Source organism: Melanostigma gelatinosum, assembly GCF_949748355.1.
Source record: "Melanostigma gelatinosum genome assembly, chromosome: 17".
Lineage (NCBI taxonomy): Eukaryota > Metazoa > Chordata > Actinopteri > Perciformes > Zoarcidae > Melanostigma > Melanostigma gelatinosum.
This window is the reverse complement of record NC_136650.1, coordinates 6,321,903-6,346,326: the sequence shown is the minus strand read 5'-3', so window position 1 is coordinate 6,346,326 and position 24,424 is coordinate 6,321,903. Positions and strand designations below refer to the sequence as shown.

The window sequence follows — 24,424 nt, the reverse complement described above, 5'->3', positions numbered from 1 at the left end:
CAGTTGTTCATCACAGCTGAGCTGCAAAAAGTTTTCACATCGTCAGTGTACAAAGAGATGGAAAAAAACCACAACTGAATCATTTTCTGTATGAAATCTATCCGTGCAAATAATGGAAGGCAATCAAATCTTGTTGTTGGTGCTCACAGCTTTGAAAAAGGACACGTGAAAATGTCTGAAGCAGCACGGAAACAGTGTCCCTGTTACTCGGGATAATCCACAGAACATGCTGCCAGCTGCTTTCAATGACACCATGTCTCAGTTCCACGAACAACTGTTCGCAGGATTGTAGACAAATCTAAAATAACGCGGACATTGTTTCAGAAATGATGCATTTCTGATGGGATATGTAATCCCCCCTCAGCGTGTTCTGGGGTCTCCTCTCAGTCTGAGACTTTCCTGGAAAACCTCAAGAGTGCTTCCTACTGGCTCGCTTTGATGCAAATGACCAGAGGTTCTGCTCCAAGCTCCTTCAGGATGTCTGAAGCAGTTCTACTCAGCTCTACTGAGCGTTTTGTTGTTTTTTTGTGATACCTGCTCAGCAGCAAACAGCAGAGAGACACAGTTAGCTCGCTGGTGAACATAGTGGAGCATTTAGCAGCTAAAGAGACCGATATTTCCCTCAGGAGTTGGTGGAAACCAAAAACAGAGCTGAAAGGAGAGTTAATATTGGACTCATGCATTCATCAGGTGGACAAACCAGACTCCAAATGAATGACATTGTTACTCCTAAAGCGAGGGTTGGACATGAAGGGAAACCAACAAGAGTAAGCTCGATATTAAAAAATGATCAAACTTGGCTATTGTTAGCACTGTTAGCACGTCGTTACCATGACGTCACCTATTGGTTTTGCAGACTACGATTTTGAAGCCTCGAGTTTGGCCGTCGCCGTCTTGTTTTTTTGCAACCATAAGTGACACAAGCGGGTGGAGCTAAGTACAACTGAGAGCTGAATTAGACATTTTTAGGCAACCACAAAGCTCCCAAGTTTTCATAAACACACACTGTGAAAGGGTTAAAGTTCTAAGACAGAAAAACACAGACAACGCCCAGACCGGACAACGCCGTGTTGGCAGCCTATCAATCATAAGGGAGCCACACCCTAAAGTATACCCTACCTAATGGTCTATTTGACTCGAAATGGGAGGTTGTCCCATGTTACAGTCCTGGCTGCGAGAGCCACAGACACCAGACAGATTGATTGCTGTCGGGATGGAAAGAAAATTTCAACAAATATAACAAAACATGTTTCTGAAGAAGATGACCAACCCTAGCTTTAACTGCTCAACGTCGAAATAAGCAACTGCAAAACTTGCAGTTTGTTTACTCTGCTCTCTCTGTGATGAAAGCTTCAACTGAAAGCTTTATCTTTTCTTTTTTCCCTGTAGATTCGGTGAGCTCAGAGCAACGACAGAAACTCGCCAAGGAGCGGAGGGAGGAGAGAGCCAGATATATCGGTAAGAAATGATAAAACAATCAAATATGTTGAGCTTTTTCTTAACTTCGAATAAATTGGATTTTCCCAAAAAGAACTCTGCTGGTGATGCATGAAGCTGGAATTTGTTGTAACCAACTTGATGCATGCAGATCTTCTATTCTTGACGTAGTGTGAACATTCCTCTTTCCTCTGTCACTCTCCTCTGACGTGACTGACTGTTGTTGTCGTCTCTTACTGTTTCTCCTCGCGCGGCTTTCAGAACAGCAAACTCAGCTGCAAGGTAAGGGGCTTCACTAAAAAACCCTCGGCGTCCGCAGCCGTCATGCCATTTGGGAATAATCAAACTTGTGATGGGAATCATAGTCGCGCCCTTTATTCTTTCCTCCATGAACCGCTTGTGCTTTTTATTTGGGTTGTCTGTCTCGTTGGAAAGTCTTAAAACGTTGAATGTTTGAATGGTTCTGCTCATGTTTTGTTTAAATTTACTTTTTATTTTGGCATGTCCCACACCTGAAGTCATGGTTGTACTTTGTGGCTGCAGAATGAAACGTTTCTCTTATGAAAATATTTCTCCAGCCCCAAAACATTTAAGACAAAATCTACTATTCAAACACAGCGTCTTCTCCCTGTGGATGAAGGCAGCCAATCAGAGCAGAGCTCGGCGGGCGTTTCCCTGCAGAGACGTCTCTCGGAGCCCGGGGCATGAAAAATGAGCAGTCATTACCATAAACTGAGACCAGGCCTCTCAGACAGATTAGATTTAATTACTACTTTCATTAGCATCAATAATGTGGTCTTGCCGCAGCACTGTTAAAGCAGAGTTCTGCTGCCTTTTTATCGATAAAATCTGAGGTTCACTTGGCTTCAGCTGCTCCGAGATAAGTTTCCTGCAGTCTGCTTTTTTTCTGTAAATATATGGTACACGCTCTTTCCCATGTGGAGCATGGAATTTGTTCAGAACCGTGTGCACACAATGGCATGTGGGTCACAAAACACGATGTTTACTTTACATTTGCAGCAAATCTGAGTATCTGAAGATATTGTGAAGAACTGAGCATTGTTATGTAACAGCAATGGTGCACTTCATACTTTGTGCAAACTCAGACATTATACCGACATATCTTTGTCAATCCTGCTGCACAGAGTGCAGACATAAATTCAATTTGTTTTCAGGAATTGGATTTATGGAGGAGTGAAAATGCTTTTTCATTGTAGAAAGGCTCAGACTTGTGTGACTCATTAGTGAAGATGAGCTGCAGAATTCTGAACGAAATACAAAACATGTGTTTGCCTCACAACACTGCTGCATCCTCGCAGAGCTTAATCCACTAAAATGTATTTCTAATGCCGTCTAACTCCCAGCAATACGAGATAACATTGAAACATGCCATTCATTTGGTTGGATGCAGCATGTAACCCACCCTCATTGTCATCATCCATTGTTTAAACTCTTCGCCGGGCTTTAAAAACAACAGTTGTGTAAACAGGCTTATATGCAAGTGATAAGAAGGAAATAAATCTAAGAGAGCCAGCAGCTGTCCAGCATACAGAAGGTTTAATTTAGGAGGATTGATTGCTGCTTAATTGTTCCACCAATAAATGAGCCACAGCAGCAAATGTGCAAAGAGAAACATCTGCTCGAGGGTGCTGTATAACACAGCGGGACACCTCTGCTTATTTACAGTTATCAGGATTATAGTGTTGAACACAGTGTCTTCCATCTGCTTCACCCATTGTGTTTGAGAATCAAGAGTTTAAGTTATTACCACTGTCGGAGTTAAAGGATCCACTTTGGAATAACCTGCGTAAGAAGGTTTCTGTAGATCCCTGTTGAATAACTATATTTCACACAGATTAGCTTATAGCATCAGATCATTGTCCCTTTTAATACTGTTGATGTTTTAGCCACTGTAGCGACGTGGCTCAAGTGACAATGACTTATTTTGATGAAATCGATCGCCATGAAATTAGTTTCAGATATTCATGGTCTTTAGGGGCTGAATCCTACTTTAAGTGGTTCCCTGACTCCTCTCTAGTGGCTAAGTTTTGATTTATCAAGTTAAATTGCTCCAAATTTACCAGATGGATTGGCCCAAACTTTAGTACGTATTCATGGTTCCCAGAGGATGAATTATAATGACTTAGGTGTTCTCCTACATTTTCCTCCTGCACCACCATGAGAGTTGCGGGTTTGAGTAGACTCTTAGTCTTTTTATCCTGCAAAGCACTTTCTAAACATTGTTTAAGAAAGGTGCCATGTAGAATAAGTTTATTATTATTCGGATCATTTTATCATCATCGTAGGAAAAGAAATCGGCCGGGCTTTTCTTAGAAAACCCTATTCAGATAACCACAGAATTTAAAAGATCTCAGACAAATGTGATTCTCAGCAACCTTTTGGTTTCGAACTCTCTTGTGTAACTCGTATTACTGTCTCTCCGGCTTTTCTTTCTGGATGTTAACCCCTCTCTCTGGTGACCCTGTAGCAGTGAAGAAGGTCCAGTGGCTGGAGAAGGAGGAGAAGGCCCGACGTCTGAGGGAGAGCCAGTTGGAGGATCGCAGGAAGAAGCTAGAAGAGCAGAGGCTGAAGACTGAGAAACGCAGAGCTCTGCTGGAGGAAAAACAGAGACAGAAACTAGAAAAAAACAAGGTGAGAAAATACAATAAATCAGGATGTACTAGCTCAAAACCATCCAAACATGGGTTCATGAACAAATTATGGTTAAACCAATTAATGCAATTTCAAAGCTTGTTTTAAATTATCAACACTGAGCTAATGTGGTTGTCATCGATAACGCAGACAGATTTCTTTTGTAGCCTGAGACAGAAGTGTGTCCTCTCCAAAATAGTTCCTCTTAATTGAAGTCAGAGTGGAAAAGTCAACACTATGCCAGCGTTTATGCAAGCCCAGTGCTGAGTACAGGTTTTTTCCACTGGAAAATTGCCAGTGTAACAGGGATTTGATCACATCGTGAATATCAGTTGTGATGCCAAGTGTTGGCTGATTACAGCAAATGTTCCGTTGTTTAATTTTCATTGGCTGTATTTGGAGTTATCAGTTATTGATCACAGCAGTGGTTCCTGATCCTTTTGGCTTCTATTTGACATCTAAAACTGAAACTGAAACTTCCTGTGTCTCCTTGTCACAAGTTGCTCATGCCAAAGAGTCGGGAGCATTTACACCAGACAGTTACTTTCCCTTCCAGCTGCAGATTGTAAAATTTCAGGAATTGTTGAAGGAATTATTCTCTTTGTTGTCAAAAGTTAAATGAGAAGATCAATACCAATCTCATGTCTGGAGCTACAGCCAGCAAGAGATTAGCCTAGCTTAGCATTAAGTGTGGAAGTAGGCAGCAGCAGTTTAGTCTGGCTCTGTTCAAACTTCAGAAATACACCTACCTCCTCTAAAACGTATCATTAAACATGATTTATCTCTTTAGCTTTAGAGGTCCTAAAACATTTTTTAAACTTTGGACAAAGCCAGAGAAGCACTCTCCCCTGCTTCTGGTGTTCACGCTCAACTAAGCTAATCACCTCCTCTTAAATGACCAGATTGATACCCCATAAAACCACAACATGTTGTTTTTGTACGGATTAAACAAACGTTATATGTTAATTAGCAAGCTTTAAAGTTGCTGGTAGGTGGAATTTGATACCATTGACCAATGCCAGGCTAGCTGGTTCTCCCTATAGTCTTTATGCTAAGCTAACCGGCTGCTGGCTGTAGCTTCACATTTACAGTGGTCGCCACAAGAAAGCCAGTCAGCGTATTTCCCAAGATGTCTTTACTGTTCCTTTACACTGTCCAACGAACTTATGAGTGTGAGTTTGTGACTCTGTTTTGACTGCGTGGTCCCTCCAGGCGAGATATGAGTCAGCAATCAAGAGGTCGACAAAGAAGACGTGGGCCGAGATCCGCCAGCAGAGGTGGTCCTGGGCGGGCGGACTCAACCAGACCTCCCGCAGAGAAAGTGAGTTTCAAATAGACCACAATCCCATGGAAACTCTGGCGAAGAAAAGAATATATCACATCCTCACTGTAACTCCAAACTTCACATTGAGCAACGCTGCACAGACTGTGACTCACTGGTCCAACTGATGCAATTCAAGGAAATAACTTCTGAACGGTCATAAAAAGGTGGGGTACCAGTGGCAGATGGCCTTATTCAGTAACTTAAACCTTTGTAATTCCTCAGTAGAATGTCTCTGTTTTCTTTGAGGCAGAAATGGGTTTTGAGTTCCAGTTTAAACGTGATCGCAGAGGCGGAGAGCTGAGCAGCAAGGTAGCTGTCATGAACGTGTTTCATTAGATCAGCAGTGTGAACGGCGTTTTTCAGAGAGCTGTGAGCTTCTTCCCCTTTTTTAGACCGTAGAAACACGTGACGGGCGGCCTCTTTTGGACCCGTGACACGGAGGTCAAGACAAGTTTCTCTCCTTCAGAGTGTGAAAGAATCTGAATGTGTGTGTGAACGTGTGTGTGTGTGTGCGATGCTGATTTCTTGCAGCGGGTAAAGTAGTTATGTGATTTCTGACTTTACCACACCCTTCCCACGCTTTCCTCAAAGTTCCTCCCCATTTCCCCCCCTCCAAGTCTGAGTCCAGATTAATCTCTTCCTTGATGTTCTTAATGAGAACCTCAGAGAATGGTGAGTCCCTGATCTCCTCCAGATCCAGACCGAGGGGAGTCGGCAGCCCCCCCCCATCTCTTATCAGTCCTCAGCCGGGCCCGCCTGCACCCCAGCCGCCTTGTGAACAGTTGTTGTCTGTTGCGTTCTCTCCGGTGCAGGCAGATGCTCGGCCTCCACGGTCAACTTGCCGAGACAGGTGGACCCTGTCATTAACAGCAGGCTGTCCAAGTCCTCTGCCACGCTCTGGAACTCCCCCAACAGAAGTAAGGACGACCCGGCGTCAATGTCCACCAGGCCTCTTCCTCTCCCCTCTCCCCTCCTATTCATCCCCCTCTCTGACCCCCCCCCCACTCCTCTTACCCTAATCTGTTTTTTTTTTGGTTTTCTTCTTTTACTATTATAACTGTCGTCTCTGGTGGCCTGCCTGCCTGCCTGTGCTTGGTGACTGGTCATTTACCACCTACTCCCCCCCTCGCTTGTCACGCTCTCGGTCTCGTATGCATCGTGGTTTTTGATTTCAGTTGATGGTTGTCATTGATTTGAGTCTCCTCTGCATTTTTGATCAGCCTCCCTTTCACCACGACATCACCATATTTTGTGATATGTGTGTTTCTGTTCACATCTTGTCTTTATTGGTTGCACCCCTCCACTTTACTGTTGGTGGTTTGGTGTGGTGGTGGTGGATATTATAGTGCGACTGTTGCAAATGAAAGAAGAGCAACTAAATGCACATGTATTGTATTATATTTTGGTGGTTTTATGTAGACATACAGCCTGTTTCCATGGAGATTAAACCTCTTTTGCTTCAGTAGTTATTTACAGCAGCGCATTGCTGCCGCCATGACAAAAGCATATTTGCTCAGTTTCTTGTTAAATCTTTCTTTGTAACACAATCCTTTAATAAGATCATTTTTATGTGACACATTTGTTTTTAAATTCCAAAAGTAATTTTGCTTTTCCAAGAAACTTGTTGAATCATGAACTTTCCGTAATTACACAAAAGCAACATTGGTTTAAAATTAGGTTTATCATCATAACAGAATAAGTTGGCATGTTGTTATGACAAGTTAAAGTGTGTACAGCCATGCTAACGGCTACTTTGTTCTAAATGCTAACGTCAGCGTGCTAAAAGACTCTAACTATGCTAACATGTTGATTTTAGGTCGGCATGATGTTCACCATCTTAGTCTATTGTGTTAACAAGCCAACTGTAGCCGAGACGCTGTAACTATTGCTGAACACCAGTGGTCACTGTGGTCACATGCCACATAGTTACAGGATAATGTGATGCGTTTTATCACGTATGAATTTATCATTTCATTTGTAAGAGAATAATTGTATCATTGCTTCTTTCCAAAATTGCACAGTCTTGCTTTCAGTTATAAACCAAAGTACTTAACAAACTATCCAATTTTGAGACATTTACTCAAAACGGCGAATGTTAACCTCATGGTGGCGCTAGAGGTAGAGGATCAACCAAAGTCATTAGGATTCATCCTCTGGGGAACCTGAAGGTTTTTACAACATTTCATGACAATTGACCGACGAACCTACATCCTTAGAGCCGCACCGCTAAAAGCGTGGCTAAAAACTTCCATATGTTATTTTAACAGGTTATGTATATATGTAAGATACAATAAATAAGATACGGTATATAAGATAAAGTGAAATGTCTTGTAAGACCAGAAAAATGTGGTATGTACTCAGTAGGCAACATTTTTCATTTTTAACAGGTGAGACGGAAAGTCGTAAGTCCCAATTACAAATCCGTCTGCTGCTTCAGCACCACGGACAGCGCCATGGATTTATCAATACACAGCACACTTCTGAAACACAAGTCTGGTGGAATCACAAGCATTTTATACAGTGATCTGTGGAGGCTGCTGATCTTTCAGTGCCTTTGGCGACAAAGATTCTAACTTGTGCAAACCTCAGTCAGGTAAAGGATCAATGAGTCGAGCTGCGAAGACTTACGTATTTAACTTAACAAACCATCTGCCCTCGCCAGCCTACTGTATGTACTAAAGACGAAAAAAAAAAGTCAAAACAACATGAAAAATATCTTGTTATTTCACAAAAAGGATTTCGTCAAAACAAAAACCTTCTCACATTATACCAAGAAACTGAGCGGATGTTTTTTTGTTGTCATGGCGGCCGCAGCGCTCTGTCGTGCTGTGATACATATTTAAATGATCTTGTTACATTAAACTCATTGTATCAGACTCCCGAGTTTCCACATGTACACAAGCAGCACTGTCTTCATCACAGATTCGTCACGCCTCATAACGTGTGCCATTACCGATCGTATCACCCACAGTGCAATCAGCAGTTCGGCTCTCGGAGATTCAGATTTCCATGCTTGATAAATCACTAATAACACGGATGCTCCGATACTGCTGGAAGATGAACGGACAATTTGGAGCTGAATCGATTGAGTCGATATCGGAGCTCGTGTTTCTGGCCTTTGTTGGAGGTGCTCTGCAACAGAGTACCAGTAATATTGTGGTGGTGGTGGTGGGGGGGGGGGGGGGGCATCAATCTACCTGCCGGTGAACAGTCCATCACCAGGCAGCAGCACAGCTCAGCCTCCTCTTGCCGCATTGGAGGAAGACGTGGGGGAGGAGGGGGAAACCACTGTTGCCTAGCGACGGGAGGTAGTCGAGTTATCAGTTAGTCATAAAACATGTTGTGAAAATGACCGGCCCAACGTACAGCAGAGGTGAATGCTGCGTAAGAAGGGCCAGTCTGCGACATGTTCATGTAAAGCACGTAAAAAAGATAAAACTCGTGCTGGTGTGATTGCACGACTCTCATGTGTTTTCTGTGGTACGTGTTTGTAGGTGTCATGCATACCAACAGAGTGCTACGCCGCAATAGAGCGTTGAGAAGAAGCAGTACACACGGTTCGAGTTGTCACTAAAAATACATCTTTGCACAGCATGTTGTCTGCTTTTGTCACGAGAGACAGGGAAACCGTGATGATCTGCTGTCATGCATCAGCTCTCATGTTGAGGCGGTGCATTCTGTGTCCACCTCTAAGTTGTTGTCTCATGCGCACTCGCGTGGTTTCTGTTGTTTCTGCACTGTTTTAAAGGAGCAGGACAGTCAAAGAGAACAAAACCTACAGGCTGTTTACTCAGGATCAAACGTAACACTTACTAATGTCACGTTACCGAGCGGTGGTGGAAAAAGAAGAACTTTTACTGAAAGGAATAGTTCAACATGTTGGGGAGAGGATTGATACCACTCTCATGTTTGTACGGCAGCAACCAGTTAGCTTAGCTTAGCATAAAGACTGGAAACAGCTAGCCCTGTCTTCGTCAAAAACGTAACCAAATCTGTCCTCCAGCACCTCTGAAGCTCACCAATTAACTCGTTAATCGTTTGTTTAATGTGCATAAAAGAGAAGTGTTAAAAGGACAAGTTGTTGTTTCTCAGCAGCAAATTCCTGGAGTCTGTGTCCAGTGTTAGCTTAGCATAAACACTAGCTTGCTACTTGTAGCTTAATATTTACAGTAGCGATATGACAAATTTAATTTACATTTCTTAACTCTTGGCAAGAAAGCAAATGAGGGAATTTCCCCAAAAGTCAAATCATATATATATATGGTGGAGCTTCTATATAAGTCAAATACTCTCAAGTAAAAGACCTTTGTATCATTTCAATATGTACATAAGTATAAAAAGTAAAAAATACTTGTGCAGCCTAATTACAGCTGTCAGTGTTATTATGCTATTAGAATATTATTACTCATTTAAACTAAAATGGATCTTATTTTAGAAACATATGTTCAGCATGTTAATTCTTAATCAGCAACACAACGAGTAACTAAAGCTTTTAAAGAAATAAAATAAGAATAAATCAAGTACAAAGTAGATTTAAATGATAAATACTGGAGCAAAGTACCTCAAACTCAAAACAGTACTACAAATGTACTACTTCCCTGTGCTGTCTGCAGGTTCTAAGTTTAAATTATTCGAGGGAAAGTGCTTCAAACGTTTGTTTCTTTATTTCAGTTTCTGCTGAAGGAGTTTTGAGCGTCGCTACGTGATATTCTGTGTGAAGAGTCTCTAAATCTGAACTGTCACTCTGCGTCATTCATCGTCTCTTTCTCCGTCTGCTCCCTTTTGGGGGTTTTCTAGTATTTGCGCTTTATAAAAGTCACACACAGGCATCTCTGGTTTCCAACAAGACTGATTTGATTCCGCCGGAATAAAAGATGGTGCCAACCTCCGACTAAAAGCAACTTGATTCTCTGACATTAAGTTTGCTTTACTCATGAGAGAATGATGTATTGGTCTGTGTGTTTCCACCCGTCATTACAACACATTTGACTATAAATTGACATCACATGACACTCACTAAAAGTTAGATTAACACGATTACACCATGATGGTGTTAAAGTCAGAGCAGTGTGTGTTGTGCTAATGCTGAACTCACAGTCAGAAACTGACTTTGCACTGCATCGGGTTTGACTGGGGTCGAGGCTTTTACGTGATTGTGATTTTGAGTGGTAAGTAATGAAATTAACTTGGGTTTGTTCCGCTGTGTGTTGTTATCTGATGTCTGGTACTGTGTGGCGTGAGGGCCAACGTTCACTCATTCATCGTATCTTTGAGTCTGAGAGTCTCTGATTGGCAGACTGGAGTTTGAGTTGTGCGTAAAAGTCTTTACTTACTTACGTAACGTTATTGGAACCTAAACCTTGATCTTTTCCTAAACGTAATAACCGACATTTAATGGTCAAGCGAGGCCTGCTAGCCTCTGGCAAGTACATTACTCCTGTATGTAAGATAGATCGTTTTCTGCCAACCTTCATATAAATAGAAACAAATAATGTCCTAGCTTTTTCTGCCTCTCAAGTTTGCCACTTGGTTCACTTCTAAAAAAACATTTTGGCTGCTTGGCTCCACCTCCTGATGTCTGAATCACAAATCAAGATCTATGTATTCCAAGCAATTCTGCTTTTTAATCAATTTTGACAAAAAAGAAAAATCAAAACCCAGAAGACACGTGCAGTTTATCGCCTTTTTCCTTCTTTTTTTTTAAGTGCAGGTGTGTTTGGCTAGATAAACATAAGTAATACGAGTGTTCATTTGCCACTATCAAAGATTAAATTAGATGCTTTAGTCATAACCTGGCAACATTTCCTCAGACTTACCAACTTCCAGCAGCACATGAATGCAGCGTAAAACTTCCCTCTGCCTCAGATGAAGACAGTGTGTGTTCAGTGTGTGTGTGTGTGTGTGTGTGTGTGTGAAGAGAGGATGTGCTGCAGTGTCATCAATGAGGAGCGCCACACGTCAAGGTTGTGTTCACCCCTGCGGCAGTGTGCCGGAGATGTGTTTTAGTGGCGAGTACCTATGTGGTGCAGCTCCGGCAGTAACCGACACTGACGGCGTCCTCTTATGTCAGCCCGCAGCCTGCGTCTGAGCCCCTGGGAGAGCCGGATCGTGGAGCGGCTCATGACGCCGACGCTGTCCTTCCTGGCCCGCAGTCGCAGCGCCGCCACCCTCCTCAACAACAGCGACTCCTGTGAGTGTGAGACCACATCTGGATGTTTCTACTCAATGTACCCCGCCCTCCCGTTTTTGTCTTTCTGCACATCACTGGAGTGTGCAGGGAGGGAGGAATGCTGCTCTGTTTTAGGATGTTTTATGTAAAGGAAAAGTTAATTTGACCCAAAACGTCCAGATCTAAATCTTTCATCACTCTTCTCGCTTTTTCTTTTACCCCCCCCCCCCCCCCCCCGCTCTATCCTGCTATTTCTGTCTTTATCTGTGAGTACATTTGGCTCGATTGAAAAACACCACGAGGTCCATGTAGTAGCTGTTCTGGAGCTTTCCATCACATCACATGACCTTCATCAGCAGCCATTTGTACAGTTATCATGAAATCTTGAAATTTTTACTTTCTTTCCGAGCACTTCTCTGGACTTTGAAGTCCTTAAAATGTTGAGGAAGAACTGTTAAAATGAACTCGCAGTGGTATTTATACTTAAATGTAAGAAAATCCGAGAAATGCTCACCAGACTTTTTCAGATCCCGCCTTGAAATTGCTTGGAAATTCAACAATCCCGATCAAAGTTTCACGTTGTAGAAGCTTCTCCGCTCCCTCTTGTGGATAACTTGTTTCAGTCTTTGTCCTCTCTCCTCTATCTTACTCTGTCTCTCTTTATCTATATGAATTCATATGTGTACATGACACCCTGTGGTGATATTTGGTTTGCGTGAAGATAAAGCTGGTATTAACAATTATCATCGATTTAAGTTAATCTGTCACTTATTTGCTGGATTAATCGATTTATTGTTTTGGCTAAAACGGTTAAAAACATGGTGAAAAAGCAAGAGTCCAAAACGTAAAGATATTCAGAATAAAGCTACAAAAGGCTAACAATAAATAATCAGTCATTGTCTCATAGCCTGGTGTGTCCTCACTGAGAGGCTTTTTATTATCCCTCTGCATGGGGTATGACTGTGTGTGTGTGTGTGTGTGTGTGTGTGTGTATGTATGTGTGTGGGTGTGGGGCCCCTGACAATCGGCCCCCGCTGCCGCTCTCTGCATGTTCATGTGTTACTCAGACTCTCACCACTGCTCCCATTCAGTCTCCGCCAGCCCGCTGAACGCCAGCTCCCATCACCACCCGCACCAGAACGCCGAGCGCTGGAGGCTCTCCTCCGCCAGCACGCCGGACATCACCCAGCGCCAACGCCGGCGAAACTCCACGCCGGTAGGCAAACATGTTGACCTCTCACGTACATCATGTTTGGATCTTTCAGGCCCCCAAAAACAAACAGTCAGGACACATTTAACATTTTCTGGTGAAATCATGATCGTGAAATAGTGTTTAGACGGACATAGAAACCTAAATGAATGTAATCAATGCTTCACATAAACAGTGGGTCATATGAGTTTAATGTGAAAGGTGTCGCTCGGAGTGACAAACGCACAGAGAATTATCACCCGATATTTTAGCATCTTTTCGCTCATTGTTTTGGTTTTTTCACAACTTCACTGTTTCACTCTCACCGCTTTCATGGGAGCCGTTTACAGAGAAAGACATCTTTAAAAAGACGCCGTACACTATAGTCCCCAACCTTTTTTGCACCACGGACCGGTTTCATGTAAGACAATATTTTCACGGACCGGCCTTCAAGGTGTGGCGGGAAAACACGACGAAATAAAATGATACGATCGGCATGAAAACAAATATAAAATGCATAAATAAATGCAACTCACAATAACGCTGAATCAGTGGAGCCCTGAGCTTGTTTCTCTGCAACGAGACGGTCCCATCTGGAGTAATGGAGACACTGACACCCGAAGTCTGTTCCTGATGTCCAGTCTACTCCGTTTTATTTTGATTGCCGTCACTGCAGAACATCCCGCTTCACAAAGAGGATGTGTGAAATGGAAGCAGGGTTTTCAGTGCTTTAGTGGCGATCTCAGGATATTCAGCCTTGATAACACCAGCAGAGTTGTTGTCTCAAACATACTTTTAAGGCCACCGTCATTTACAATCTCCAGCAGCTGATCTTCCAATGTCTCCACATATTCTGCAGAGCAGGTTTAGCGCGTCAGAATTACTCCTGATATTTAATTAGAGTCCTGATATTGTCTGTTAAATGAAGCCTTCTTGGAAGTTGTAGCTCTTCTTCTGTCTCCTTAGTGACCTTTTCTCTTTGCAAAGAAGCTCTCCAAAAGTGTTTTACTCATTTTCACGAGCTTGCGGGCTTAATTTTTGAGGTAACGTATCACGTTACAGAGACAAGCGTCTTGTCAAGAGACACAGGCGGATGAAATTGCGAGAGAATCCGGTAATTTTTCAAAATAAAACTTCTTTCAGACTCTGATAATCAATAAAACGGAAATAATATAATATTTATTCTTTCTGTGCGGCCCGGTACCAAATGATCCACGGCCCGGTACCGGTCCGCGGCCCGGTGGTTGGGGACCACTGCACTATAGCACCAAACAGCAGAGAGACACCGGTCGAGACTAGCTGGCGAACACAGTTGAGCATTTAGCAACTACAGAGACAAATATGTCCCTCAGGAGGTGGTGGAGACCAAAAACAGAGCTGAAACAGAGTGAATGTTGGACTTACATATGTGGACACAAATACAATTCTAAGAATAAGAATGAGAATGTCCCTCTGTTTGCTGCAGTAACACGTTCACCATCTTTAGATGGTTATATGTCAATGAAGGTTTAAGGGCTTGTCAGACTGCCACCACGTGGAGAAAAAAAAGGCAGATTTAAATGAACATAACTTCACCATTCATTGATGAAATAGCACGTGCAATGGAAACAAGCTGCCAGTCTGAAATGTTGTTTTTGAAGGAGCCTCTATACAGACATTTAACAAAAGGCCTTCGTCTCAGACACAGTGTATAGATCCGCCTCGGCCTGAGGTGATGACTGCTTAATTGTGTAACGTCTTCCTTCAAGGCGGACAAAAAGAAGAAAGAGAAGAAAGACAAGGAGAGGGAGAATGAAAAAGAGAAGAACTCGCTCACAAAAGACAAAGTGCCAAAGAAGAGACAGACGACGTCACTTACCACCACGAGCCAGAGATCCAGGCCGGAGATCAGGTATCGTACAAGCTGCCTTGTGCCAGCTCTGAAGACCAATGGATCCCATAATTCAACTGGAAAATGTTTGCTGTACTGTGGACTTAGTTAAAGCAGGAGAGAGGCTGAGAGAGAGAGGGAGCTCATGTGTTCTGGTGTTTTATCCTCGGAGCAGGTTAATGTCTCACAGATGGTCCAGGGTGCTATAATCGAACTACCGGTACTGAAAGGGACTCTGCCGGACTCTGTTCAGTCAGCCAACAGCAGGTCTGTTAGTGTTAGACCGATGCACAGGGGAGAAAAGACGTCTCCCTGCCTCCCTTCCTCTCAGGTTACACTCCCCTGCAGCCAAAGAATCGTGGAGTTTCAGATGGAGTCACTCATATCTTCCACATGACCTAGTTATGAGCTTTATCTGGTGCACTGGCAACCTCATTACCTTTCGCTACACTGCCATGAAAGCTGATCGCCTATGCCGCCAGCTCTCTCTTTGACTAATGTTTCACCTCCTTCTCCACCTCCTCTCTTCTCATCAGCACCCCGAAGCCCAAAAACAGACCTCCGTCACCCGCCGCCCCCAAAAGTCGGCCCCTGTCCCCCCTGGTGCCGGCAGTGGCCTCCAAGACCCCGACGTGCAAGAAGACTCCTCCCTCTGGCACCAAGACCCGACCCAAACGAGACCAGACGCCCGCCAGGGTGCAGCCCCAGACGGTCGGCGCGGTCGCCGTGGAAACGCGCCACGAACCCCAGCATCCCGGCGCTCCAGAGGAGAAAAAGAGTAAGTCTGGTTGCCACGGAGACCATATCCAGGCTTCAAGGTGACCTCGAGGTATCCATCCAAAGAGCAGGATAACATGGGGAATATCTGCAGGCGTCACCTGGAGCGTCGCTTTTTCAGTTACAGTACAGGCAGACGTGCGGTCGTGATCATCAGCATCATCCAGGTTGAACTTTATAGTTCCCAGAAACAAAAACATGTCTTTTCTTATTATTACAAGTCCCAATTTAGTTCTGGATTATTAGCAGGATCACGTTTATGTCACAGTATATAGATTAAGCAGGTAACTATTATGTTCCCTGATATTGAGCAATTCTTTTTTTCCATATAAAACAGTGAAATCGAACAGAATTTTTAAAAAAATAAAGAAAATAAAAATACAGCATGACAAAAATCAGACCACCACAGTGGTATTGATGGTTACTGTATGAATCATTGTGATGTCAAGTAAAACTTGACATGACTGTAGGATCTGGAAAAGTCATCTGTTCTTCCTGCCAAAATATATGAGTTGCTTTATTCATATTTCTCTCATATTTCACAAGTTTCCACTGCGGAAAAACTCTCCACAGGTTTTACCAAACTGTCAGTGTGTCATGACGGGCAGGGCCTCTCTTTTCTTTTCTCTTTTTTTTATAAATTTCATTTCATTTTATTTAAAATAAAAAGTCTATGTTGAATCAAAGCTCCGTAATGAACAGTGACTTTCCCGTCATCTCATTCTTCAGATGATTTATAAACAGATGTTTGCTTTCTTACTATTGTGTTTTTAGAAACATAATCACCAGCTGCCCTCTCTTCGTCCTCCCTCTCATAGACTCCAGTAGTCTTCCTGCCATCGTGGTGTCCTCTGCACCGCTTACACCTCCTTCCCTCAGCCCGGCGGTTGCATCTGAGGCAACTCCAGCTGCTCCAAACGTAGAGCCGGCTGCAGCCGCCACCGGTAAGCCTGCTTCTTCTGTTGCACCCGTCGCCGCAGCTGCTGCCTCCGCCACCGGCTCGGCCGCACCGGCCAGCAGGCCGTCGGCTGGCACCAACGACCCGGAGAAGGCTGCTCGCATCCTGGCGGAGAAACGCAGGCAAGCCCGGGAGCAGCGGGAGAGAGAGGAGCAGGAGCGTCTGGAGCAGGAGCACAGGAACAGGTCAGTTACATTCTGACTTTGAGTTCTTATGAAATGAAACGTTATCTTGAGACAGAACGTTCAAAATGACACCTTCCAACATGATGTAATTCAACACAACAGTATTGCAATACAAAAAAACACACCTTCTAAACTTGCATTGCATTGCGTGACATTGTGAGGGAAGTAGTTACCTTGCTACAATATTTCTGACAAACAAATTGTCGATTTTAGTCCTTAAATTCCGAATTATTTCTATGTAATTTGGCAGCGATTGCAGGGGAAAAAAGCTAACTTCCGTTCAAGAATTGCTCCATTTGAACCCAAATAAATAAACAAATAAAATGAATGCTCACCACTCATTACTTTGAATCTTTGTTGTCGTCATTTATTATATAAGAGACCATTTGATCCATTTTTTAATGTTCAGCCGACCTGCTGCTAAAGAAAAGTTAAAAATAAGTTGTATTTTAGTACCTATGAATATACTTGTATCATTACTGTATTTATGACCAAATGACATCGCTCCTACAAAATTATTAGATCCAAAAATAAATAAATCAAAGCGTTACCAACGTGTTTTTGCTTAAAAGTTCAAAGAAGGACAATTTTTGATGTTTTTAATCAGTTTAGTGGCCTCGGGCGTGCGACTGTATGTGTCACACCACGGGATGACTGTACGCTTGTCTTAGCCTCAGGTTCTGAAGAATGACTTCTCAGAAATATGGGAGAAACTGAGGATTTATAACCCTGCAGACAGCTGATCTTTGTCCGGATACATAACATGTGTGCACGCTGTATATGTAACACGGACACGTCTTCTCAGGATCCTCCGGGAGGAGGCGATGGTCCGGGATGCAGAGGAGAGGAAGCGCAGGGAGGAGGAGGCCCGATTCATGGCTGAGCAGCAGCGTATCAGGGACGAAGCCCAGCAAGCTCAGGAGGTGAAGGAGGCGCAGGAGAGAGCCGTGGCCGAGCAGGAGGAGAACGAGAGGCTGCAGAAACAGGTCAGTGACCAGGGAGCACACTGCAGACTTCTCTACATCTTACAAGCATGTTATTCCTCATCTGATTTTTACCCATGTGCACTAAAACTGCCTTCTTACTTGGCCTAAATAATAATAAAACATCTACCTGCATTTAAAGGTATAATATGTAACTTTTCCACGCCAAAATGTCTGAAAACGACTAGACCTATGTCATATATTTAGTTGAGTTGTGTACTTACATTATCCCAAATATTTCCAACAATTTTCAAACTTAGAGATATCCGTAATTTTATTCAAGGTAGCGATCCTTTTAATTTGGTCCCATGTCAATTGCGTCTCATACCCTCCAGCTATGGGGTTGTCTGACAGAAAATGGCAAAAATTGACGTTTCTTTTAGATCTTGGTACTTTTAAACTACAGGTATATATTTTAACCAGAGGAAGAATTTTAGTCATCAGACGTCTGGATCTTAAGTTATCAGAGAAACAACCTGAGCAAGTGTTAGCAGTGCGGCTCGCAGCCCCGCCGGGACGTCCTCTGTCCACTAAACAGCGTCGGAGAAACGTTGATTTTTGCGTTTTTTTCTGACCGCAATGAAGACAACAATTCCCATGATCCCACGTTGCTTCACGACGTCACATATAGAGAGAATGACAACAAATATAAACCTGCGCTTAGCCCACCTGTAATCCACGATTTAGAAAATTTCAATTTAAAAATCTTTAACAGCCGGATGTGTAAAAAATCAACAGTTTGCTAAAAGGTTCACCATTTTTGACTGGATAAGATCGTGAATAAACAGAACGCCTCAGAACCCCATGACTTCAGTCAAAGATTACTTTAAAATCCTCAATTCCTCAGTTTCCTTGAGCCAACTTTGTGGTGTCTTGTGGGAATCAAACCCTCAACCCAAGCTAACCAGGCCCGACACTTCATCACTGAGGCAAATGATGGGTTCAGGTTTACTGTAAATACTGAATGCACTGAAACCCCTCTAATTTTCCACATCCCCCGCATACACTAAACCCATTTACCATCTGGGCAGATTAATGCATACGAGGATGCCTGAGCTGTCGGGGGGGTGGGGGGTTGATACTGTACGTGAGCCCAAACATCGGGCATCACCCCCTGACTGACTGACTGACTCGCTGTCTGGCATCTGGGCAGATTAAAGGAGGAGAATATGTGCTGCTGTCACGGACGATTCGTGCGCCCAGTTAGTCAGAGGCCCCTCGTCTGGCCCGGGCAGATGCCAGCTGGTGACCTCCATAATGGTGATGAGCGCAGGCTGAGGGGAGCCATTGTGATCGGGGAGATAGTGACAGGCCTGTGTTGCCCCCGTTTCGTACACTTGGCTCTGCAGTGGGCTGATAGTCGGATAAGCAGCGGCTCGGCCCGCTCCGCTCCTTCGCCTTCAATCGGACCGTTGTTCCACCCTGACAGCTCCAGACCAGAGTGGCCTCGTATCTTTTAAGAGCTCTCTCTCTCTCCAACGGAATCGAAAAAATGTGCGTGACTATTTAAGATTTTGTGTCCACAGCTCAATTGCTGCAGTCAAAAGTCAGTCATCAGTTTAAAGGGTGTGAAAATAGCACATTTTAAAAACGGTTTTAAAAGTCGACGTACGTGATTTATGCACACATCATAACTCTTGTTTTCATTGCTCACTTCAATACATCTGTTTGTTTGGTGCTGAATCTAAATACCCAGTGGAGCAAGTAATGGATTTGCTCATATAATACCAACTCTGGCCTGAACACACTGAGCATGTGCTGCCCCCCGGTGGTCAGGAGTTGTTCTACGTGGCAGTACACACACACACACACACACACACACACACACACACACACACACACACACACACACACTCACACACACACACGATGTGATCACCAGTGGTGTTTTAAAACATATTCAGATCCTTTACTTAAAGGGTAACTTTGGTATTTGGTCCAGTATTGTCAATGTACGGCCACTTCTTTTTGCCACTGACAAGATTATGGAAAGGACTCATTTACACATGCATTTCTATGATACAGACAGATAGACTTCATTGTCCCTGGAGGGAAAATGTGTTTGCACAATCTGTACTTGTTCATGTCTCACAAGAAAAACATGAAAATACACGACAACGAATACAGTGGAACTGTGGTTGACACTGACATTGAAGGCCATTGATGCTCTATTTACATCTCTAACCACAAACCACAGAAATACAACTGAAATAAGATCTATAAAAATGCAGTTTTAGGTGCTTTTGGGGACATTTGCACCATTGAGCTCGTCATTTACATATTCAGCTGTGATTCTCTGCGGGAATCAACACCAGAGCATCTGACGTGTCACAGAACATTTCCATAAAGTGGTGTCAATATGATGAACAGCCTGCTGCTTCTTGTGTTTTTGTAGCTGCACGTGGGACTTTTTTTCCGTAGCTAATAGATCTTTTGTATTTAGTCTGAATGTGTTACTTTCCTCAGCTTCACGTTCGTGTTTTTGTCGTCTTCTTTATTTCAGAGGGAGGAGGCTGATGCCAAAGCTCGCGAGGAGGCCGAGCGTCAGCGCCTGGAGAGGGAGAAACACTTCCAGAAAGAGGAGCAGGAGCGGCTGGAGAGGAAGAAGGTGAGGAGGAAAAAACAACAACTTCGCAGTACTGGAGTTCATCCCAGGACAAAAAACACATCTAACTAACTGACCTCTCTGTCTGATCTGCACAGCGCCTTGAGGAGATCATGAAGAGGACTCGGAAGAGCGACGCAGGAGAAAAGGTTCGTGTGATCCCCTTTCAACGAGCGTGCAAAAATAAAATCGAAACTTCCTCTGTGACTTTTTGAAATAACAAAAGTCTTTTTGTTCTCTGTCATCTCAGAAGGATGTCAAAGCTTCTCCGCAGGCCAACGGCAAGGACCCGGAGCTCAGTAAGGGTGAGCGTCACAGTCGCTATGCCATATAGGGCTCAATATCTCATGTTATTAATCTGCTCATTAATATTATATCTCTGCAGCAGCTGGAAACCTGCAGAGTCCCGGCGCAGCCGTGTCCGACCCCGTCGCAAACGGCGTCCAGCCCGCCGCTCACCAGAACGGCGTCTCGGCCAACGGAGAGGCGGCCGACTTCGGGGGGATCATCCAGCTGAACAGCGGCGGAAACCCTCCGCCGCCGCAGAGCGGGCTGGTGGGCGAGCCCATCCTGGTGTTCGAGGGCGGAGAGCCCTTCCTGATGAAAACAGGCCCTATGAAGCCTCAGCATGTCGCAGGTACAGTGAGGAGACCCCGGATGAGAGTGTGATCATTCAGCAGAGTCTTACATACATTAAACGGTGCGTTAACATTACTGCATGCGTGGTGAGAGGGGGGGGGGTCCAGACTTTGTGGACATAAAGGAGGTTAAATATTCAAATTTCTCTGGAATCAATGAATCCTGAGGTCCATAAAATACTTTTTAAATACTTTTCATGGAATATTTCTGCCCACATCCAATCTTAAGGTCCAATCCTACATCGGTGTTCCTTAAAATAATAAGTCTGAATGAAGTTTGAAGGACTTTTGAGTTCATCCAGCCTAAACAGATGAACATATTCAGTATTTCACAACAAGATAAATCAATGGCAGACCTGAGACAATACAAATATTTAACATGGTTTTGTGTCAACCTGTGACACATGTGGCCCCTCATATTAATCTTAGGGACCGCTTTGAGGGTCCTGAACCCAAAGTTGGGAATCACTGTCTGTAGATCAAATAAGTCAAGCTCGGCAGTCTTTCTCGGAGTGTGCCACGAGAAAGTCGTCCCTCAAATTTGATCAAGGTTAGACAGGCTGTGTCGCATTGAAAGTTTCCTTCTAATGTAGAATCCCCTCGTCTCGCCTCTGTTGTTCTGTCCCTGCAGAGGTCCTGTGAGTCCCCACACATCTCCACGGAGACGCGCGCCTTATGGCCCTGCTCGAAGCTATGAGATTCATGCCCCACCGCAGCGGCTTATGAAAAAAATCGTGTGCCAAAACAAACAATGAACCGTGCTGAATTCCCGTCATACAGTCTGTCGCAGGAGGACGAGGAGGAGCTCTCATCTGAAACATACAAAACATGCAACAACAAGTATTCTCTGTCTCCACCGCGTGTATGGTGCAGCATCTGTCAAGTTTTATTGAAATGTCACATACAGATTTCATGGTGCACCTTAAAAATGACTGACTGTGTAACAAATTTTAGAAAATACATAATATTTGACAATGGTTGTTATTATTACCGTCGTTGCGATATTGTTATTGTTATCTTAAGTTGAACTGTGTGTGTGTGTGTGTGTGTGTGTTTTCTGTTGTTGTTGTTTTCGTCTTGAACTATTGAGTTATTTAACATGGGGAGCGTTGTAAGGACTGGCCACAGACAGTGTATGTAAATGTATAATGAGCCTGGCTGCCTAGGCCTCCTGTTACAGGGGATCTGTGAAATAAAGCTTTATGAAAGGGACTATGTGTATTATTATTATTATTATTATTATTAATGGCAAACATTAGATATTCTCTCCTTCTGCAGTGATTTGAAGCAACTAATGCTGCAAATTCATATTAAAGTCAGATTTTATAATAAAGCTGCACAATTACAGTATAATAACAAACTGTAAAGACACTTTTGCATCACACGGACATGAGACGGTACTACATTTACTCAAGTATTAAGTAGAGTTTACAGGTTCGATTTTGTGCCACTTAAGTACTTCTACTCCTCTACATCTCCGAAAGAAGGATTGTACTTCTTATTCCACTGCATTTATTTGACAGCTTTAGTTACTAGTTACTTTACAGATTCAATTTCCACCAAACATTTAGCCCATGACTTCATTTTTATAGCAGCATTTTAGAAAGAAAAAGTAGTCTTGGTTTTTTTTACACAGTAATCTTAATCTGGCCAATTAATTCTTCAGTTTATTGTGGTTAATTTTGAACATGCGTCTTTGTTTCCAGAAGAACTCTTGGCTGATTATGTATCGTGAACTGTGGCATAAGATCAGACAGTCTGTGTTTTTTTAACAGGAAATTCAGAAAAGGTTCATTTTAGAGCGACTGAATAAAGATTACAACTAATTGAATTGAAAATGTTTATTGTTGCCAGTTCAATTTGAATTCAGCCGGTAATCCAAAGTAATACATGTGATATCAGCCTCCTTTGCATTGTCTCAGGTCTCGTCTTGTTTGACTTTATGGGGAAACAAATGAACACACATCAGCATTAAGTGCAGGTCCAGAGCTCGCTGTCCCAGTTACAATCTTCAGAGGGACCAGAAGATGGCAGCACAGATGATTTCAAAGAGATGTAAATAACTGCACCTGTGAGCGCCACGACCAGTAATCAGACACGTTTACAACCATTGTACTCCATCTGTTCCATCATGGGTGCTTATGATGGGGGAATATTTTAATACATTGAAAGTAAAATGTCTTTTCTCACATACTCTTTTTTTGACTAAATGTATGTGAATATGTATGAAAATGTATGTGAATTTAGTATTGCTTTTACTTACTTCAAGTTCGTGGAATTTTGAGAGACACATTAATTAATTAATTAATAAAAGATTAAAGCAGCCGAGGCCGAGCTATCCTGACTCTTACCTCTAGTTTTGATCAAGCTTCAAAAACACTCGAGCCTACATTTCCCATAATGCAATTGCACCTCTTCGTTCGACCCTCCATGCCTCCCACAGTGAATTCCATCTCTTTAAAACTCAATGCCACAGTATTAATGCAAGCTTTCTGTTATTTCCCCACACTTCAAACAACTGTTTTCATCAGCTGATTCCCAATGAAGAGTCAATCTGACATTTTTCTTTTGTGAAATTTGGGGCAGTTCTCTTAAGATTTAGATGATTAAACTTGTTCCCGGAAGTAATGTGAACACATTACAAAAATATTTTGGAAACATTATGGGATAGGATGGCAATCTAATATGAAGAACTATTATAAAACAGCAAGACCCCAAAACAAAAGGCAAACATGAGAGTGGCTGTTCCAACAAATATGTAAATGGTCAAATGGTCACTTCACTGAGAAACCAAGAAATGAAGCCATGACACCTGAAATACTCTGCAGGTTTTTGTTGTGTCTTCACTCAATTTGATGAATCGCATTTCCTGTGGTCGTGACTAGAGCTATGTGTGAACCCTATTTCACCTGATTTGCATAAAGTAACAAACAGTGTTTTAGATGTTAAATGAGACACAGAGTGTCCGCATTTCAATTCTGATTTGAAAGCAACTACATTTTTATTTTATTCTTTTATTTTATTTGACAGTTGAAAGTGTAGAGAGACAGGAAATTGTCTCTGGGAAATGGGATTTTATGTATGAAATAGAGAAAACAAAGGGGGCTATATTTCAACAGGGTGCCTCTGTTTTCAGCCTGTTTGTGTTTGGCTGTGGCTTTATGTTACACAGAGCAGAGAACTGACCCGGTCCAGCTCTGAGGGGAACTCCAGCCAAGGGATCAAAGGTGTGTGCATAAGACTTGCTGTCCACTTGCTATAATGCACTCCAGCAATCAAATATTAGAAGCCTTGTGGTCGCTGCTCTTTTCCCCTCAGCTCCAGGTAACGTTGTCCTCAAACAGGACTTTCTCATTGCTGCAGCGGCCGACGGGTTTGGGGTCACAGTGCATCTGTCACAGGGTCGCTATAGCATATCGAATGACTCACAGAATACACTGGAGCTGGGTTCAATGCGACCATGCCACCGCTGGGCACAGAGATGTGATTCTGGACAGAAACCCGCAGGGGGGAGGACATGTTTGTCTGTCTCTGTTTGCTCTGGTTTGGGTGGAGACTGTGTAAGTGGAAAGCTTTCTCACCAAACAATGCAGCGCCGCATACAAAGAGTCGCTCCACGTTGTGCATAATGAGACCC

At 43.2% G+C, this 24,424-nt stretch overlaps 1 protein-coding gene across 5 annotated transcripts in view; it reads left to right on the top strand.

Annotated features, from left to right (window-relative positions):
- LOC306791515 (uncharacterized protein) overlaps positions 1-22,765 on the top strand; it is a 39,786-nt gene extending 17,021 nt beyond the window's left edge. The window contains exons 3-18 of one of the 5 annotated variants that reach the window (XM_079288273.1): positions 1,390-1,458; positions 1,699-1,719; positions 3,926-4,089; positions 5,302-5,410; positions 6,226-6,330; positions 11,484-11,603; positions 12,674-12,798; positions 14,520-14,662; positions 15,178-15,419; positions 16,237-16,561; positions 17,367-17,547; positions 20,048-20,152; positions 20,248-20,298; positions 20,400-20,448; positions 20,535-20,786; positions 21,419-22,765. In XM_079288273.1, coding sequence (XP_079144399.1) covers positions 1,390-1,458; positions 1,699-1,719; positions 3,926-4,089; positions 5,302-5,410; positions 6,226-6,330; positions 11,484-11,603; positions 12,674-12,798; positions 14,520-14,662; positions 15,178-15,419; positions 16,237-16,561; positions 17,367-17,547; positions 20,048-20,152; positions 20,248-20,298; positions 20,400-20,448; positions 20,535-20,786; positions 21,419-21,429 — 2,072 coding nt within the window. In that variant the 3' untranslated portion in view covers positions 21,430-22,765. Of the gene's footprint in view, positions 1-1,389; positions 1,459-1,698; positions 1,720-3,925; positions 4,090-5,301; positions 5,411-6,225; positions 6,331-11,483; positions 11,604-12,673; positions 12,799-14,519; positions 14,663-15,177; positions 15,420-16,236; positions 16,562-17,366; positions 17,548-20,047; positions 20,153-20,247; positions 20,299-20,399; positions 20,455-20,534; positions 20,787-21,418 lie in introns of all 5 variants that reach the window. The other 4 variants (XM_079288272.1, XM_079288274.1, XM_079288275.1 and 1 more) reach the window with 4 other exon arrangements.
- Positions 22,766-24,424: the final 1,659 nt, after the last annotated feature.